Below are 20900 nucleotides of genomic sequence, written 5' to 3'. Positions count from 1 at the left end.
TCTTAAAAATATATAGAATAAACAAAGCAAGCTTATTACAAAAAATGGTTGCAGAATCTATGTTAAGTTTTAGGTTAAAATACAGTGGTGCGTATATATAACGAATCTACATGTAAGGAATAGAAAGGACGCAAACCCCAGTGAAGCTCTCTGTGATCTTCTGCAAAGACAATGTCAGTGAGCTTATGAAAATGTCACTGCTGATGCTATATTTTCAGATGGCACATGCCCACATATTTTTATCTTCTTTGCCCTAGCTTAAAATGTACAAATTATATAATGTTCAAATTTTCTGTTGAAATTGTTAAAATAATTTAATCCATGGTCAGTGATATTGTGGTAGTAACTCTAGAAATAGTAGCAACCATCTCGTGAACACTCGTGGTTCATAGAAGCACTTCCAGACCCTCAGATGTTTTAAGCCTTCAGAAGTCCGAGGTAAGAACTAAGGAGTAAAATAACAGTGCTATCAGAGGAGAGTCACAGAATTTTCCATACCATGTTAGCTCTAGTCCCGTGATCTTCAGAACATGATTCCAGGTTGGGTTCCTTTGTTTGTTTATTTACTTTAGCAGTGTGACAAGGCACATTTTAGCTTGTGAACACACCTTTATTTCCTCATGGGATTTTTTTTTTCACAGCTTCCTTTCATAGCTTTGGTTGATTTTGCACCATTTGGCTATACATTCAAATTCTTCACCCACTCTTTATTGCAGAAAACTTCTTCCTTCTCATGTTCTCTTAAAATTACAGATGACTCATTAGTACCATGGAAGAAAATATCCTTTTGACAGTGTGACAGGGTACTGGAAATAGAATGAGGTATGTTAGATCTGTAGTGAAAATGCATGTTTGTTAATTATGGAATGTAGAAATGTATCCATGTAAAAATGTGCTCTTTCCTTGATTGTCTCTTCGACGTTTAAAGACAATTTATTCTCCCTTTTTATCAGCTCTTCTAAAGAGATGCATGCTCCCTCTTTACTGGGGCTGCATGAAGAATCATACAGGAACTTGTGATTTTAAATTCATGCCTGGTTTGTCATTCCACAGGAGTTTTTAATTGTTACATGGGGTAGGGAGAGTTGTTTGTTTTGTTTTTAATTGGGATTAGGGAGTTTTTCTTGGAAAAGGAGTTTAAAAGAAAATCAGAAAAGTAGATGGTAAAAGCTCAGGATTCCATGAATTGTCATATTCATGATTTTTCTTTGTATATCATTAGCTCTTCTAGAATTAGCAGTCACCCAGGCTCTCCCTTACTTGCAAGGCACTACAGTTTACTTCCAAATCTTTCTCTTACCCATTTATTATTTCTTCCTTATGTTCCTTTCTTCTTTGTCACCTCCCCGTCTCTGCCTCAGAAACAATCCCAAAGTGATGAGGATGGTAGTAAAATAATGACTGCATTTATTAAGTACCTGCCATATTAATAAGTTTCCCTTCAAGTGAAAGTGACCAAAAACCAACAGAAACTAGTTTTTGAAAACAAACTAAGCAACAAACAAGTAAATGTATGTGTGGGGTAAATCTGGTCTTAATATCAAAGGATCCAGTACCTAAAGCAACATCATCAGGACACAGTCCTTTTCCATTTTTGGTTCTACTTTCTCCTATGCTGGCTGCATTCACAGGCTGGCTCTTCCCACAAGATGATAGAAGTAGCCACCAGTAGCATGAAACTAACATCCTACAGCCTAGTAACCCCAAGAAAAAGAGCTCTCTTTTTCTTCAAAATTTCTTGCAAAAGTCCTGAAATTCAGTCTAATTAGGTCACATGGCCTCTTCTGAACCAATCACTGTAACCAAGGGTTTGTGATGCTCTCATTGGCCAGATCAGCATCACATGTTGACCAGTGTTGCCAAGGGGTGGGTCAGCTGCATCCAAGCCACATGGCCAGAGGCCAGTGAGGCAGAGGTTTTCTCTAAAAGGAAGAGACGGAGACTTTGAAGAAGGTGTGCTAGGCAAGCAAAAACAGTAGCTCTGCCCTATGCACTGTGCATTAGGAAATTTACAGTTCTTATTTAACTGACATGTCCTTCCAAGATAATTCTTATCTTTGTTTTTAAATGATGAAAGAAGATGTGGTACATATATACAATGGAATATTACTCAGCCATAAAAAGGAACGAAACTGGGTCATTTGTTGAGATGTGGATGGATCTAGAGACTGTCATACAGAGTGAAGTAAGTCAGAAAGAGAAAAACAAATATCGTATATTAATGCATATATGTGGAACCTAGAAAAATGGTACAGATGAACCAGTTTGCAGGGCAGAAATTGAGACACAGATGTAGAGGACAAACGTATGGACGCCAAGGGGGGAAAGCCAAAGGGGGGTGGGGATGGTGGTGTGATGAATTAGGTGATTGGGATTGACGTGTATACACTGATGTGTATAAAATTGATGACTAAAAAAATAAAATAAAATAAAATGATGAAACTGAGATAAAGTTAATTTTCTTAAGATCATAAAGCTATTAAGTAACAGAGACTAGACTACCAGATCCGTCAGCTTCCATGGCTCATCACCATGCTACTCTGGGTTTGCAGTTGTCACACTAATGATACCAGTGGAGAAGAGAAGTCAGTGATTGATAGACTCTAAATAATCCTGTCACTGCTTTTCCTGCCCCTTCACTTATGCCACTTTGCCAGCTGTACTCCTCATCTCTTAGGCTGGCAGTATTTCCCAAACCTGACTTGTTGCTTTACTACTTCTACTCAATCAGGGGCATCCCCTGCCTTTATAAAAACTAAAATCTTTGAGACTCAGGGGGTCTGGATCAGCTTCTAAAATAATTAGAGAAGTACATTTCCCACCAGATTCTAATAGGGTGATAAGCACCTTTTTTTCAAAGAGGACAGATTCAGGAAACTTAAATTGTATGCCTCTGTAAAGAAATGGCATTTATATTGGGATCTCAAGGGTAGAAAGAAGAAGGGAGAGAAGCCTTCCAGGGAAAGGGAATAGCCCATAAGAAGACATGTAATATAGCAGGACTGTAATAAGTAAAAGGCGAGTAAGATGTGATTGGGGAGGTGGGCCTGGGGCTAGATCAAGGCACCCTTTAGGACATCTTAAAGAGTTCGAAGTTTAAGGGCAAAATGAATTCTCTGAAGACTTTGGGTAGAGAAGTGACAATGTCCACGTCACATTTTTTTTTTTAAAATAAATTTATTTATTTATTTATTTTTGTCTGTGTTGGGTCTTCGTTGCTGCGCCCGGGCTTTCTCTAGTTGCAGCGATCAGGGGCTACTCTTCATTGCAGTGCGTGGACTTATTGCGGTGGCTTCTCTTGTTGCGGAGCACGGGCTCTAGGTGCGCGGGCTTCAGTAGTTGTGGCACGCGGGCTCAGTAGCTGGCGCGCACGGGTTTAGTTGCTCCACGGCATGTGGGATCTTCCCAGACCAGGGCTCGAACCCATGTCCCCTGCGTTGGCAGGCAGATTCTTAACCACTACACCACCAGGGAAGTCCCCACTTCACATTTTTAAAGATCAAACTGGGAGTCTTTATGGAGGCTTGGTCTAGATTTTTGACAATGAAGACAATAATGGATGGGATCAGAATCTATTTTGGAGGTGTAATGCTTAACAGATGGGAACAAATGGATGGCATTGTTTTCTGAATATGAAACTTGGGAGGAAGGAAACTGAGCGGCAAAGTTCCAATGTGAGAATTGGCATTGCTTTCAAGTACACAAGTGTTTGTATGTGTATATATTTGAGAACCAGAGAGACACACATTTTTAATCCTTTAATCCTTGAGTGTATATGGCACTTTGAATTCATTAAGGGGATTCACATGTTTTATTTCATTTTGTTTCATTTCATTCTTTAAACAACCCTGAGATTAGTATTGTTATAATCTTCATTCAGATGTAGAAATTGACATGGAAGAGTTTGCCCAAAGTTCTCACACAGAAAAGTCTGCAATAAAACTGGGCAAATTAGTCCTTTTCTGTCAATGAAAAATTAGCTGAGCATATAATAGTGTACCACACCCATGCTATGGGCTGAAGATAACAGGGATGAGAAATATTTGACCCCCAGATTTTATCATTTCACCCTGTGGTTATAATTTTTTCTCTCTGTCTGAGATAGAGGCAGAAGCATCTGTAACCCTGGCTGATAGGAGCCCAGCTGGGAACTCTCCAGCACTGGCCCCACTGCAACTGTTCTACCCAGCTAAAGCCTAGGGACAAGCAATTTTACAGACTCTTTTCTGGGTACACATTTTTCTCTTTTGCATGAACTTAAAGCAAAGATAAAAAAACTATAATGCCTTGAGCCCCCAGACACATTTTTGTTTGCCTCATGCAATATTGTTTACAATTCTGAATTAGTGTCTGAGATTTATAAAGCAGAAGATTGCACACACACATGTATAATTTTGCATATTTAGGATTTCTCATACAATATCAGATCTGGCATCACTGATTTGCATGCCCAAAATTGGCAGGTCTCTCACACTGCCTAGCCTCTGTGGGGGGTTTTGGTTTGTGATCCCTGGCTTCAAGACCCCTGTGCAATTAGATGAGGGCTGGATATTAACGCTTGGTGGGCCACAGGAGGCACAAGTCCACAAGTTGTTCTTTAGGATGATTATCCCGCATCTAAGGGGTAAGACAGAATGAGATTGGGAGAGAAAACATTTTTTAAAATATTGCACACTAACTTCAGAGTCAGGTAGAGAACCTGTGAGAAAGCTTTCCATCCCTCAGTGAGCCAGAAAAGGAGGAAAATCTTGGCCTGAATCCACAGGTTATTAAAAAAAAAAGATAGGCAAGGAAGTAGGTGAGACCATTTAGAGAGCTCACAGGAAAAAAAAGAAAAAAGAATTAGATGCCTTGGAATTGGCCCAGAACAAGAGATGTCCCCAGAGATGTGTACTAATCGGAATCTCTTGACTGTCTATGCAATTCTTTACACCCAAAGCTCTGCAGCATCCCTCCTCCTGCCATGCGGTCTCATTCTGCCTTTTCCCGGTGGAACCTCTTCTCAAGCCAGCAGCTTAGAGCTAAAAGTTGACCCCACTTCTGGCAGAAGATAGCGTCAGGGAATTTCCCTAGTTTGAATGCCAGGGCAACATCAAGGGGAGAGAGGTATACCTTGCAACCCAACTTAGAAGTCTGTTACCATTTTCAGAGTCACACTTGCTTATACACAGGGATAAAGTTTCACATTGTCATTATACAGAATTCTATTTAATTAGGAATTACATAGGTTTTTGATTCTATGTGTAAAAAAAAGATACATATATATATATGTATCTCCTTTCTTTGGGAAAATATGTTCGAAGTTCCAAACAATTGACCTCCAAACACATTTTTGGATCACAGTGTAAGTACAAGTTGAAAATTGCCTCTTTAAATTTTGAGGCTAAGGCATAAGTGGAATCAACCAATAGTATATTCTGCATTTTTCTATTGTTCATGATCATTGCTCACCTTCCTCTGTTATTTCTTGCTTTTGCCAGTACGTTTACTTTTAGAGCAGTAAAATTGCAGTAAATTTGGAGTCAATCCTGTGATTTGGCAATTTTTCAATAATGTTTAGATAAACACAAAGCTGAGCATTAGATTTAAACTATTTAAGGAACAAGACCCCTAGCGTGAAAGAAAAGTTAAGATAATGGACATATTTTTAAAAGGGAACTGGAAAACTATGGCTTGTTAAATTCAGTGTCCATCCTGAGTAAAAAAATAAGCAAACACTTTCTAAAAACCCAGAGACAAAAAAAAGACTACTAAATAGTAACGGGTACAGATTCATAAATAGCAATCCTACCAAACTGTTATAACCTAAGTGTTTCCTTATTGACTATACAGTTAGATAAAGGGGAAGGATTTTACTCCAGGTACACAACATGAGAACTGTTAATAAAAACAGATTCACAGCTCTCCTATTGCAGACTCACCTGAGTTATTTATTAAAAGTACAGAATACTAGGCATCAGAATCTGACCTACTGAATTGGAATCACAACACCTCTGTGAACTTAGTGTACTTATTCCCATTTTTCAAAAGAGGCACATGAGTCACAGAAAAGTTAGTAACTTGTCCAGGATCTCAGTGCTGGAAGGCAACACAGCCAGATTTTGAGCCAGGCATCCAACTCCAGAGTCTGCACTCAATAAATACGTAAGTTAAAACAAATCCTACTTATGTTTTTCTAATTTGCTTTCCAGACTATTAAGCTTTGATTATCAAGGGTGTTTACCTGTTTGGGTTTTCGTTGTTGTTGTTTTCTTTAAAGCTAGAATTGACTTTTACCTGGCAAGGCTTGCTGAAGACAGTATAAACTGGCAGTACAATGAATGGTTTACGCCTAGGTCTGCGCTGCCCAATTCAGTGGACATAAGTCATGTGTGGCTATTGTACTTGAAATGTACTTGAAATGTGGCGAGTTCAAGTCTCTGAAGACATACAGTTGGTATGACAAGAGGATGTAAACTATCTCAATAATTTTTAATACTGACTTCATCCCCAAATGATAATTTACTGGATATATTGGGTTAAAGAAAACATTATTCAAATTAATTTCATCTGCTTCTTTTTCTTTTTCTAAACATGGCTACTAGAATACTTAAAATCACATGTGTGGCTTAGATTTGTAGTTCATGTGATATTTCTATTGGGCAGCTCCGGTCTAAGTAAACCTTCACTTACCCTTCTAGATTTTCTTCCATTAGTATAGATAGTTGAACATTTACTAGTTTTCAAGCTTCTTGGGGTCATAACTTACTATTTACCCCAAACTACTTGGGGTCTTTGTTTTCCTTATAAACTTTAGCACAGAGCTTTGCAAATATTGTGCTAAACAACTAACACAAATCTTCTGCATTGAAGTCAATTGAATTAACGATTGAACTGAGAATGAGATCCAGGCTGCTTTCCAGGTGTCCACCACACTCATACATATTAACAGCTTATCATATAGGGGCTTCATAAATGCTACTTGAGTTTGGTAGCTATACACGAAGAGATAAGTGACAAGCCTGATCAACATCTAGTATGTGAAGAGAGTTACATTCCTACAAATGTGTCTTTAAAGTGATATTTTATATATAGAATCTCATCTCTAATTCAGTCAAAATGCTGTTTTGAATTTGGTTCTGAGGCACAGTATTATTCTCAGGTTAAAATGATTTCATGAGTTTCCTACAGCCTTGAGCTGTAAAAAAAAAAAAAAAAGCCTTTTTCAACCTGGATACTACTATATCAACCATTTCTCCTCCACCATCAATTTTGAAGTTTTTCTTTTCTATTGAAGTGACTTAATGCAATAAAAATTGTCCTGAGTAGTTATGTTAATGAAATTTGTATTAAACTAATTAGATTAAAAGGATGCTAAAATACTTTCCTCTAATAAGCCATTCAGTACATTCTTTGAAAATGTCAACACTGAACTTGTACACTTAGAATGGACCAGATGGTAAATTTTATGTTATGTGTATTCTACCACAATAAAAAAAAAAATGGGGTGGGGGTAATAGTAACATCTTGGCTAGTCTTTTAATTCTTTCCTTTTTGATCCCTTTCTTATCTGTGAAATGAGGAAGGCAAATATCTTTATGTTTGAAAATTCTAAAGTTACTTGACCACTTGTAAGTAAACAGTGTTCCCTTCTGACTCTCTTCTCCCTTCAATACTATCAATACCATTATTTGGGGAAACATGTATTTGAGAGTCTTTAGGGGCAAGTATCCTTTCATTAATCCTCAACACTTAGAAACTAAATGTTTGGCTTCTTCTCTGTACAAGTAAATATAAGGAGGATGGATACAGATAGATGAGGAAATAGATACAAGATCAGTTACAAATAGCAAATTTGAAGTTCTAAATGGAACTTACTGACATAAAAATGGTAACAGAGTCAAGATTCTAATATTGGATTGCTCTATAATTCAGCTGTTTAAAATGAATCCATAAACACTTTAAAGCAACATTTGTGTAGTTTGTATGTAAATATATGTTTCAACCTGGGAACAGCAAAGTCCTCACAGAAGAAACCCTCTGAAATAGTCCCTTAGTGCCGGTGTTATCATCAGCTTCCCAGGAGCTCTATCAAGGATGTCTTATCTATCTATACGGCTTGTGAAAAATTAAAGGAGAACAAATATTGCTGTACAGGAAAACCTCATTAATTCCATTATACATTCTAATTGTAAGCACTTACACACTGTACACATACTTCTTATAAATATGAAGTTAAAATACATTCTTTGAATTTTTTAAATAAATAAAGAGAATATACCCTAAACTCAGTAAAAGTTTCCATCTAAGGCTTGAACAATTGGGAATTTTGTCCTTTTGCATTTAACTTTTGTGTCAAAATATTAATTCCTCTATGTTACAGGACTTTTAGATTGAGAATTATTTATCAGCATCAGGGTGCCGTGGCTTTCGTTAGCTTTACCCTGCTGAGTTCTGGCCCTTTGCCCTGCCTTTTTGGGTTCCTCTTGGTTCAGCTTCTGAGTCTTGCTTCTTTTTCCTCTTGGTCTTTAGGGCAGAACTTCTTTCTCTCTCCACCCCTTTCTTTTGGCCTCTGCAGCTTTGCCTTTGGTTTCATCACCCTCTTCCTCCATCTCTTCTACTTCTTTTTTTGTTAGGTCTGCTCATGGTTTGGGCTGGGGGGTGGCCACAGAGCCAAAGACACAGGTGATCTCTTCTGCACGTGGTCTCATCTCCTCAGGATGAGCTGGATTATTATTCTTATCCACTGAGCGACAATCAGTACCATCTTCATCCCCCTCTTCCTCCAGCCCATGATTTAGGTCCCATATGGGCTGTAACTTCTTTTCCAAAATTAGGCTTGTAATATTATTTGAAATGAGGGAATTCTTATGTTAAAAAGATATATTCTACGTTATGTTTTTACTGGCTCTCCCACTCCCAGACCACAATATTTCCATCAGGTTTTACTCAGCATAATTTTGGGGAAAGGAAGCATAGGCAGTTGGTTTGCGAGGTGGACCATATTCGGTCCTGATTTAGCTCACTCAGAGCCTTTCTGTGTCCTTGCATGTGTGTACTCCCTAGGGCAAAGGCATTTGCATTGCACAAGTCTGTGCACATTTTATGATGATCTCACAATGCCATTTAGGGACAGGGGCACTGAATGAATCAGAGCAAAAGAGCACTAAGTCTTGTAGACACGGGTGATTGCTCCTCCAATAGGCACAGGTGAAACTCTCCCCTCCTACAAATGGACATTGTGACACAGTTTTCTTTGTACTCTGGACCCACAGTCCATCAAAGATGAAAGTGGAAATATGGAGTCAAAGTTAGACGTAGAGCAATGCATCTCAAACTCTCTGCTGTGAAGGTGAGGTTGCTATTTTATAAAATACAGTAAAATTAATTTCCAGAAAGTTGAAATGAAAAACAGACCTGCAAAATACACCCTGTCTTTTTATTATTACATTCAACAGATGTAAAATTAGTCTGTCGAATTGTCTTACAAGTTTCTAAATACTTACTCTCAAATCTTGTCACAGATCAGGAACAACTTGGAGACCAGCACTGGTTGGGGGACCATTTTCACAGCCCTGATTTAGGGCACTCTTACGTATACCAGCCAGGAAGTGCTATTTTCAAACAGCAACTCAGTAAATGTTTTAGAGTAATTACTCTATTTCAATTTAGAAAACCCTGAAGGTAGAGGTGAAAAGAAATGAGAAATCTATAAATGACCTGAAGACTAAATGTAGAGAATAAACCCTTGCCAAAGATTCTTAGTAGAAAGTAAACATAAGGTTAATGCTTGCTATGTCATAATGTGATCTACACAGATATGTGTCCTTAGTCAGAAAAACAGTATTTTTGAAGTATGGGGTTTAAATTTAAAAGATTTGGAGTTCCCTTCTCAAGATACGTTCTTCATAGAGAAATAGGTTCCACTCCCCCCCAGTCTGAATGTACATAAAGGTCTTAGGAAACACTGAGTCAGAATCCTTGATACACGATTGTATGTTGCTGCTTTGTTTTTTGTTGTTGTTTGTTTGTTTGTTTTTTTCTACACACTGCTAATTGTGCTCAAATATGTCTAATTTTTAGAATGCCAGTTCCATTCACATCCATGGATCCTAGATTCTGCAGGGGCTTTGAGCTTTTCCTCTAAGAAAGCACTACATGAAATAGGCAGCCAGTTGGGACTAGAATTCAGTGTGTCAGCTAACTCAGAAATCCCAATACAGAATTTAGCACTCCTGGCCAACGGATACTCTCCAGGGAGCTTGGCCTCCAGAAATCAATTATTGGATTACATCCATCTAACCCAAGACTGGGTTTGATGGTGGCTGTTTTTATTTCCTATTACAAATAGAGTGATAATGTTTATTTTATAAGCAGAAATGGTAAAAGAATATTTATTTCAAAAATATTATTTGTTTTACTGAATGATTTTGCATTCCAGAGCATTAATTTTCAAGATATTTGAAATGGAAAAGCTGAAATCGCTGTAAAAGGAATGTAGTGTCCTAAGATCTGTAGAATGAAATGATAACGTGCACCCATTTGAGACTTTTTCCTTTAACTCAGATATTTAAAATATTAAGAAAATGAATAAATTACCTTGGCTAACTGTCTTATATACGATAAAATTGCAGGTAAGTATCAGGTCAAAGGTGAGTTATACCATTGGATGTTGTCTCTAGTTAAGAAGAGATCCAGTAACAGTTTGTCTTCATGGTGCGCATCGAAAGTTGCAACATTGGAATAATTCATTTTGACAAGTGATAGAAGGTGGGTAATAGAGTTTAAATGGTTTATACTTTTATACTTCTATGTGTTCCTATCTTACAGACTTTTATAGTATTGAATAAAGGGAAGGCCATCTTCCGGTTCAGTGCCACCTCTGCCCTGTACATTTTAACTCCCTTCAATCCTCTTAGGAAAATAGCTATTAAGATTTTGGTACATTCATATCCTTTTCATGCAATCAGTATTAGCTATTAGTACATAATCTATAAATGCTTTGTAGCTAAATGTAAAATTAACTTGGGAAATGTCCATATTCTGTGGTTTTATCACTCTCATTTTGTATTTTCTTTGGTCATAAAAGCCTTATTCTTAAAATTTATTACATAGATGTCACTGAAACTTACATAGTCTTTAATATTATATATATACTATATATATATATCTTTCAAATATATATTATACATCAAAGTCTTTAACATTATACATATCTTTCTAAAAACACTTATATGTATCAAGTCCTACAAATCTAGTGTAAAATAACCATATTTATTTTTAAGATATTGTACAAAGTTTCTGATTTTCTAGAATTTGCAGTGAATAATGATATAATAGCAAAAAATTTACATCCAGAGCCAATATAGAGCTATCTATAATACAAAGCATTTTAGTGTACCTTAGAATTAACCTTTAAGCATATTTTCCATGGGAGAAAATCAGGGGGCTTTGGCCAATATTTAGCTAGTTTTTGAACTTTCCTAATGAAATCTGTGAGGAAGTACTGGAATATTGGCTTAATTGCAAGTTTAAGTCATTGAATTATGACTCTGCCGTGCAAAACTGATTGCTTAGTAAGGGCTTTGGAAGTTAATGAAAGACGCTGAGATTGTATTTCCAAGTGGTCTTTAGGGATTTGGCTTTGAGATTCTCATTGGTGTTAAAAAAGGATTCTGCAACTAAATTCATCTGTTCATATTCATTGGCAAAAACCTTCACTTCTGATTATGTCTCATTTGGTGGCTTTGGCAATAATAAATATAGAAATACTGTTATAATGATCATAAACTTACACTACCTGATTTTTTGAAAAAAGATTTTAAAACCTAAAAGTCCATTCTATTTCTAAACTGATAGCAAGAGATTCCTTATGGTATAAATACGGCATTATTAAAAATCAAAGATTTGAAACACAAAATTTATATGTTCAGAGTTTTTACATTTATGGAGGTTTCCTCATCCTAGTTTGTGTTCCTAGTGCCATCATGTGGTCATTTGATGAAAACTTTCTTTTTCACATACGGAAAATTTTTGCTTTGACAGTAAACTGTGGTGGAAAGAATATTGGATGTGAAAGTAAGAAACCTGTGTTTTAATCTGTGGCCAAGTTATCTAATTTCTTTAGAGCTTATGCATTATTTCTCTGATTTCTAAAATATAGGGATTAAACAGTTGTTTTTTAAGGTCCCTTTCAGCTCCGTAATTTTGTTATGTCATAGTTAGTCATTGGTTTTAGCTAACACTTAGATCATGTCTACTAACATACAGACCTGTTTCAAGTACTTCACACATATTAACCCATTTAATCTGTACCTCAGACTGATGAGTTCCATACCTGATTAGCTCCACTGCATAAAATTCAGTAGAGACACAAGAAGCTTCCGTGGCACAGAGAGGCTGAGTGACTTGCCCAAGTCACTTTTATGTTGCTAAGATCACCTTTATGTTGAATTTTAATTACATTCACATCATGTTAAGTCATGGCCTTGAAGAATATTCACTTTCAGTCTTATCCAACGCTGCTACACGTTTACAAACTCAGTTGAAATAGAGCAACCCGACCCTTAACACCATGCTGTACTTTAACTATATAAATTTTAATGTATTCAACTATATTGTATCACATGTATTTAAGAAATTACAATTCTGCAGGGATGTGCCTTCCTCAACAATTTACTATTTTAATCAACTAAATTAGTTCAAGTCAGTGCTCTCTGCTCAAAAACTGGACCACTCCAAAGTGCCCACTGTTTTCCCCCTAAAGTCTTCTGGGAGGTAATAAATAGGTTGATTTAATAATAGTAACAAAAGCCGCACTTTATACTTTTATAAAGCTTTCTCATACATTATCTCACTTAATCTATAAAACTACTCTGTGAGGGTGATATTATTATCTAAATTTTATGGATGACAAAAATGAAATTTAAAGAGATTAGATGACTTGCCCATAGGGTATTTGGCCCTGAGTCCTGGCCAAACTGCAGGTTGACCTTTTCAATGGTAGTTTTATGTAATATGATACATGGATTTGGGTTTTCTTTTGTGTGTTCCTTAACAATGACCTACATTATTCAGCATGCTAATTATGTGCACTATTTTGACGAACTGTGTGTTTATGACAATGAGTAACCCTCCTGACTGGACAAAGAATGTAGAGTAAGTTCAACTTAACGTTTTAAGCTACCTACATGAGTATGTATATGTGTGTGTGTATAGATGAATAGCCATACAGACATATAGACATATATCTATATCTACATATATGTATTTAGTATTTAATCTCTCTCCTTCACGTGTACTTGGTGGTTACCAGAAGCCCATCATTCTTGGACACTTGCCACTTTTCCTGTAGGATCTACAGTGACCAAAGCAAATGTGATGAAAGTATTCACAGAAAGGAACCAATATGGTAGACCTTGGTTCCAGTTCATTTCCAGATGAATTCAGTGAGTCTTACACTTGCCCTAAAAGGATAATATTGAGCCTCACAAAGTTTTCACTTCCATCAGACACATCCACTCCATGTCAGGCCTATATCAGTTTCAAATGTGGTCACCAAAAAATTCGCTGAAAAAAAAAAAAAGCCCACAAAATTTGAGATTTTCAAACTTGAAAATTTAATTGACTGAGGGCTAAGCTAACCGAAGGGAAAGTTAGGGTAGGATTTTCAGAAACCAGATGCATTACTAATTGTATTGATGGGCTCTGTTCTGGGATACTTTTGAGGACAGAGAGGCCAGATGTGTGGTAAGTGCTGCTGGGTCTGCTTGCATGGCCGGCGTGGTAGCCAGTATTGCTCTGTGCCTGCTGACCCTTAAAACAACCACCACGGGGGTGTTTCCAAGGGCTTTTTCCCTTCCTGGAAACTTCCAGGTTGGACCCAGTCAAAAAAGGGATAAAGATTCTGAAGAAAATAAAAAATTTATATACAAAGGATTTCTAAAGTATTAAAGCTACCATGTGAGGCCCACAGGTCTCAAGTTGCCCTAGTTGCCGTGATTTCATTCTCCAACTTCTGAGTCGAAGATTAAAACTTTGGAAACATCTAAGTTTCTACTCGGAAATATCTAAATTTCTGCTCATTTAAACTGAGTAGAAGATTTAAATTTTGGAAACATCTAAGTTTCCAGTCTAAGACTCAGTATTTTATTCTAAACTAAATTTTCACCTCTTGTGACCTTAAACTTACCCACTTTTGATGTTAACAAAATTCTTTTTTTCAAGTAAGTTAACCTAGCTTATCTTAAAGAAAGAGAAAAACTTGAGACTAATTTGTCAATGTTCCCTCATTCATAAAACATGGTTGAAATTGAGTTTTTTTACTTTCTAAAGGAAAATCATTTTATGCTTCTGCAATATTGTTGATCAGCTACTCCGTCATGTGAATGTACTGGGTAATTCTCAGAGGCTCTCTTCATGTATGTCAATACTAAGACATCTCAGATACACTTTATACAGTATGTGGTTCTCACCCTACTCTTAGGACAACTTAAAGCCAACTCTTCATGTGTTAAGGAGTTGAATTTAAATTTACGGCTATGTTTTATTTCCCTGAAAATAATATTAACTTGCTTAGATTCGTTTTATAATATTCGTCTATTCCCTTAATGGAGTGACAAGTAATTGAAATTGCTGTGAAAGAAAATGATTAGTTTATCCATTCTTTTTGGATACTTGTCTCCAGGTACACTTTCACAGGAATATATACTTTTGAATCACTTATAAAAATTATTGCAAGGGGCTTCTGCTTAGAAGATTTTACCTTCCTTCGGGACCCATGGAACTGGCTCGACTTCACTGTCATTACATTTGCGTAAGTGCCTTTCTTGGAAGCTTCAAAAGAGACTATATTTTGTCTTCTATAAGTGCTCATGCTTTTGAAGAATAAGCTTGCTTTAACTGTAGAATATTTCAGTGTGATTTATATATTTAAGCTCTGGATTTTAATTTAGCGCAACAGAGGTCAAAGTGGCATTTCACTTTGGCATAAAGGCTTTGCAGTAATTGAAATTACAATTTTCACATGTAACAAACATCTGTCAGCAAATTTCATACATGCTGCTTTTTCAACAGGTGCACAAACACACACACACCCTAATATGAAAGCATAAATGTATTCATAATACATCTGTGAAAACGGCTTTTTAAAATTACAGCCAGAAACAATTCTGCTGACCCTACAGATTTCCATTGACCTTACCCACGTCACACACTCTCCCCAGCTTCTTTGGTAGAATAATAGAAAATAAACATCAAAACATTCTGACAAATCAAACTAATAGAAAAAATAAGGTAGTTAATATATTATGTATTTAACATTAAATTGTTATTTCATCAGTCAATTGATAATTAAGACATATAAACAAACACACTCTCTCTGCCTCTTCCTATATCTTACCTGATCCTTTTCCTTTCTTCCTCTCTTCTTTCCCTTTATAATTTTCTTCATCTTTTTCTTTATATTAACCTTCTTATCCTTATTTCCCATCCAGATACACTCAGTATTATGCACAATTTCTGCAGTCCTGCTTATTTTTATTTTTGTCTAGTGATATACTTCCCCGAAGAAGAAGACATTCAGAAAAGTAACAGAAGGCCACTCAGCAGTAGGTAAAATTAGAGTGTGGAGGAAGGTGGACCAATACAGTTCACTCTCATCCTTCAGGAGCTGACATTCTTGGCCTCTTACAGGTGTAAGGAGGTGGATGGATGGGCAGAGGAGAAATGGTGCTGATATTCTCACAGCTCCGGATGCTGTCTGTCTCATCTTAATTCCATATCTAGTCAGGATGATTCTTCACCATTCCCTCTGGCCACAGCTCAGAAGAAGGCATATTGGGGCTACTGTTTCTTGAGAATAAAATAGCAGTAATGGCAGGAGTAACCATTGGGCCCCCATAAAATATTGTTCTTAATTTGCCTAGCTTTCACTTAAGAGTTACACTAGGAAATCCTGATCACGTACAGATAGGCAGTAAGTCAATCTTTCTAAATTTCTCTTGGATGATTTCATGATTTTTTTTTATAAGAGTATTTTATGCTATTACCCATTTGTTTTTTGTTTTTTTTTTTAATTTTATTTATTTATTTATGGCTGTGTTGGGTCTTCGTTTCTGTGCGAGGGCTTTCTCTAGTTGCGGCGAAGGGGGGCCACTCTTCATCGCGGTGCGCGGGCCTCTCACTATCGCGGCCTCTCTTGTCGCGGAGCACAGGCTCCAGACACGCAGGCTCAGTAGCTGTGGCTCACGGGCCCAGTTGCTCCGCGGCATGTGAGATCTTCCCAGACCAGGGCTCGAACCCGTGTCCCCTGCATTGGCAGGCAGATTCTCAACCACTGCACCACCAGGGAAGCCCTGATTTCATGATTTTCATGTATTTTTTTAAAAACTAATTCCATGACACTATAGCCAAGAATTATTTTCTTTCTACTTAATTCTCCTAAATTACACGATATCGATTGTATTGCTTTTTGAAATGGCAACAGGATTGTGTGCATTATGAAGTTTACATCTAGTTAACAGCCTTAAATTATCTGAGTAAAGAAAACCATAGTGATAGACCCTAATTTCTAAATTGTTACTTACAATATTATCATTCAAAATCACCAAGAAGGTCTTTATAAAAGACCCAAGCAAATAATATAAATCCTGCTTAAATCTTGAATAACTCTTATTTAATTCTACAGGTATGTAACTGAATTTGTAAGCCTAGGCAATTTTTCAGCTCTTCGCACTTTCAGAGTCTTGAGAGCTTTGAAAACTATTTCTGTAATTTCAGGTAAGAAGTGATCAGTGTAAAGCATAAGGATCCTTGCACCTACAGCTCTTTCTTTGTATTCTGTTATTGTGTTTGTATGTGAACTCCCTATTACAGATATGTGACAGAGTTTGTGGACCTGGGCAATGTCTCCGCCTTGAGAACATTCAGAGTTCTCCGAGCACTGAAAACAATTTCAGTCATTCCAGGTGAGGGTTAAACACTGAGGCTCATCCATCATGTTTTTTTCAGCAACTGTCTCTTTTCTTGACATTCAGCATTACAGAAAATCAGGGGTCATCATCATTAAAATCATCAAAATCGTAACTATCAAAATTGGGTATTATTCAGAAAATGACTCTTATTATTTGAACATAAAATTTTATGTTTTCACATTTTTCATCATCCTTGGAGCTTAACAATTTCTTGCATGAGACACTGTAATATACAGTCTATGTGATTTGCACTTAGCGATGTGCTGGGTTTTTTCTCCACATCAGTCATACCAAGGATTTGTTCCATATCAAATGTACCGATCTGTAATTTCTTGTTCATTTTAGGCATTGGTGACAATGTATATACAATGTAAATCTTAATATTGCTTAAAAAGACAAGGGAATAAGATAATAAAGAGTAGCATGGGTCTGCATGGAGGATTATTATTATTATTATCATTTTTTTTTTTGGCCGTGCCATGCAGCTTGCAGGATCTTAGTTCTCCAACCAAGGATTGAACTCGGGCCACGGCAGTGAAAGCGCCAAGTCCTAACCACTGGACAGCCAGGGAACTCCCCAAGGAGTTATTATCCTAAAGTGCAATTATACTCCAAACCACTTCCAGTTTTATAGCAAAACCTTTCCTACTTATGAATAGGAATTTTAAAATATTTTTATTCACGTAATTTGTTATAAAACTGACAACTGACCCCAATGAAAGAAAGTATGGGGCAAGTTTCATTAGCAAAACGGAGAAGTACAAGACCTTAATATAGGCTTTGTGAAGACCATGAACTTCCAGCTATTTACTCCCAACCTAATGGGATATGGATCTTCATTTCATGGTTTCGATTTTTTTACATTTCCAGAGTTTATTTCCATAAGCACTTCAGCCTTCCATGAAGTGTTGCTCTCCCACTAGCATTGCAATCATTTTCAGACTTATTCATGGAGTGTATGTTTTCAAGAAAATTGTGTGAAGCTTTTGGTATTTCAGACATTCTAAGTCTTCATAGTAATAACCTTCTTTCTTTCAGGCCTGAAGACCATCGTAGGGGCCCTGATCCAGTCTGTGAAGAAGCTTTCTGACGTCATGATCCTGACTGTGTTCTGTCTGAGCGTGTTTGCACTGATTGGGCTGCAGCTCTTTATGGGCAACCTGCGGAATAAATGTGTACAGTGGCCTCCCACCAATGCTTCCCTGGAGGAACATAGTGTAGAGAAGAATATAACTGTGAATTACAATGGCACACTTGTAAATGAAACTCTCAATGAGTTTGACTGGAAGTCATATATTCAAGATTCAAGTAAGAATTACTGTTATGTAGGTTTATTTTTTCATTGTTGATCGTCTTTCCATCTAGGCATGGAAAATTTTTTAAATGATTGCATAACAGGTTGTGATCTCTTAATCACCTTATAATGGTTTGCACATACATTTAATTATTTTATTGATAACTATGATAACTATTTTATTGATAACCCTATGGGAGGCTGAAAAATTCAGCTAGAAAGAAATTTTCTTAGGATATTGGGTTGCTGTACATTCTTCTCATCACAGTGTACAATGCTGTATATTGTCTCATTTGAGACAATCAAATGACATAAAGTATTTGAAAACCCTTTGTAAACGCCAAAGTATTATGCAAATGTAACCCATTAAACACTAATTGTAGAATGTGTTTTATGTACCAGAAAGTGCACAGGATGCTGGGAAAATAATGGTGATGGCACATGATTCCAGGGTGCTTATAGTTTACCGGGTTATTTTTATTGTTGTGTTATGGAAAGCAATGAGACCTAAAGGTTAACATTATTCTTACATTTGTAGAATAAGAGTTAAAAGTAGTATTACATCAAAGAGAAGAAAATGAGAGTCAACGTTTAGGAGAGAGAAATTAAAAATGTCATAAAACTGTGAAGTTATGAGAATCAGTTTATCTTTATTTCAAGAGTTTAGACAAAATAGTCAAACGTTTAAATAGTCTACTCTAGAAGGTTGAAAAAATAATTGGCCTGATATCCTCTTTTTAAAGTGACAGTAAAATTAACAATTTCTTTTTCTATCATATAATTTTAGTATCTGCCAGTAGCAATATTTCAAAAGCACAGAGAAAGAACATGACTCATGAAAGGGAATGTCCTTTTAAAGGAAAATATTAAATATGTAAGACTTAGACTCTAGATGTGCTTAAATATAGCTGTATCTATTATTTTAAGGTGATGAGTAATTCTTAGAAAAAAATCAAAGAAGAAAGAAAGTCTTAGTGACTGGTTATGTGGAAGAAGTAGGATTAGTCATAAAGTTTACTTACTGGTGGTTTGATAATTCTTAAAGTAATGATAGCATAATAAAAAAAACTAATCAGTGTCTTTTTATAGTTATAGATCTGGAAAATACCTTGGTTGATACAGATGAACACTTCCATGATGTTAGTGACATGCCAACAAATAATTTGCAAATAATTGTAAATCGCTGGATTAAGAGAAATGCCTTAAGAAAAATACATGTCAGAGGAATACATGAAATGTCCCTTATTCACTTCACATGATCCTTATAAGCCCACTGCTGTCACCAACTCCCTGAAATCTGCTTTTTTTGTTGTTGTTGTTTTAATCTAAGATCAAGGAACTGATTATGAGGATGTCACTTAGGATTTATTCACTCTAGGGAAAATTTATTGGACTCCATTTTTGTTACATTCAAAATAAAAGAAGTCAAGAATATCTGAGGCTATTTTCAGCCCTAAAAATCTGTTTCTTATCATTTTCTCTAATAATATTCCATTTGTTGAACAAAGATTATTTTAAACTAAATGCAAATATAAATAAAATGGTTTACTTTTGAAAGTAATAGAAAATTAAATTTATTAAAATTAAAGATAAACATTATGACTGAAAGTTATATTTTCTCCAGATTAAACTTCTAGATCAGTGAGTTTAATGGACGAAACTTCACTTATAAATATCTGGTACCAAAAATTTGTCCAAGGCTTCCCTGGTGACGCAGTGGTTAAGAATCCGCCTGCCAATGCAGGGGACACGGGTTCAAGCCCTGGTCCGGGAAGATCCCACATGCTGAGGAGTAACTAAGCCCGTGCACCACAACTACTGAGCCTGTGCTCTAGAGCCCCCGAGCCACAACTGCTGAAGCCAGTGAGCCACAACTACTGAAGCCCACACACCTAGAGCCTGTGCTCTGCAACAAGAGAAGCCACCGCAATGAGAAGCCTGCACACCTCAACAAAGTGTAGCCCCCGCTAGCCACAACTAGAGAAAGCCTGCATGCAGCAACGAAGACCCAACACAGCCAAAAATAAATAAAAAAAAAATTTATCCAGAAACTGTCATATTCCTTTCACATTGTTTAATTTCATTGAAAAGTTAAGAAATTGTATCTTAATATTCTTATGTTCAGAGAAGTAAAGACATTGAAAATTAAAATAGTTCCATTATGTATTTTTGTATCTCTTACAGAACTATACGTAGAGTAAATTTCTCAGAAGATTTAGCATCTAGAAAATATTTTTCCTACAAAATCCAAAATTGTCCTTTTTACAAAATGACTCTTTAATTCCATGTGTTTCTCTTTTTGTCATCCCTTTACTTATTCATTCAATAAACTTTATTGAAAGGCTACTAGGTCCCAAACACTAGTAATATGGAAATAATTAATGATTAGACATTTTTTTCAAGGAGGAACAGTATTTGTAAGCAAATAATCACAATATAAGACAGTGAATGTAATAATAATGGCTGTACATGTTACTGGTAGCACAGTGAGAGGATTTCTTAATTTTGCCAATCTTTAAGTGGGAAGAAAGTAGAAGCTATCAAGAAATAATTCACAGAGGAAGTGACACTTCAACAGGACATTGAAAGAATCTAACGAATTTGCCAGAGACAGAAAACTTTGAGATAGTGAAATATTCACCTATAATAATTAT

General features: G+C 36.3%; 1 protein-coding gene across 2 annotated transcripts in view; it reads left to right on the top strand.

The window, feature by feature from the left end:
* The window catches only part of LOC102998353 (sodium channel protein type 1 subunit alpha), a 136318-nt gene that overhangs the window by 53488 nt on the left and 61930 nt on the right, over positions 1–20900 (top strand). Inside the window, exons 3-7 of one of the 2 annotated variants that reach the window (XM_007183215.3) lie at positions 10810–10928; positions 13048–13137; positions 14666–14794; positions 16855–16946; positions 17991–18260. In XM_007183215.3, the coding sequence (XP_007183277.1) occupies positions 10810–10928; positions 13048–13137; positions 14666–14794; positions 16855–16946; positions 17991–18260 (700 nt within the window). Of the gene's footprint in view, positions 1–10809; positions 10929–13047; positions 13138–14665; positions 14795–16854; positions 16947–17990; positions 18261–20900 lie in introns of those variants that run through there. The other variant, XM_007183214.3, reaches the window with a different exon arrangement.

The sequence above is a fragment of the Balaenoptera acutorostrata genome, chromosome 8 (assembly GCF_949987535.1).
Source record: "Balaenoptera acutorostrata chromosome 8, mBalAcu1.1, whole genome shotgun sequence".
NCBI classification, from domain to species: Eukaryota; Metazoa; Chordata; class Mammalia; order Artiodactyla; family Balaenopteridae; genus Balaenoptera; species Balaenoptera acutorostrata.
Note: the sequence above shows the minus strand (reverse complement) of the source record. Positions and strands in the feature narration are given on the sequence as shown.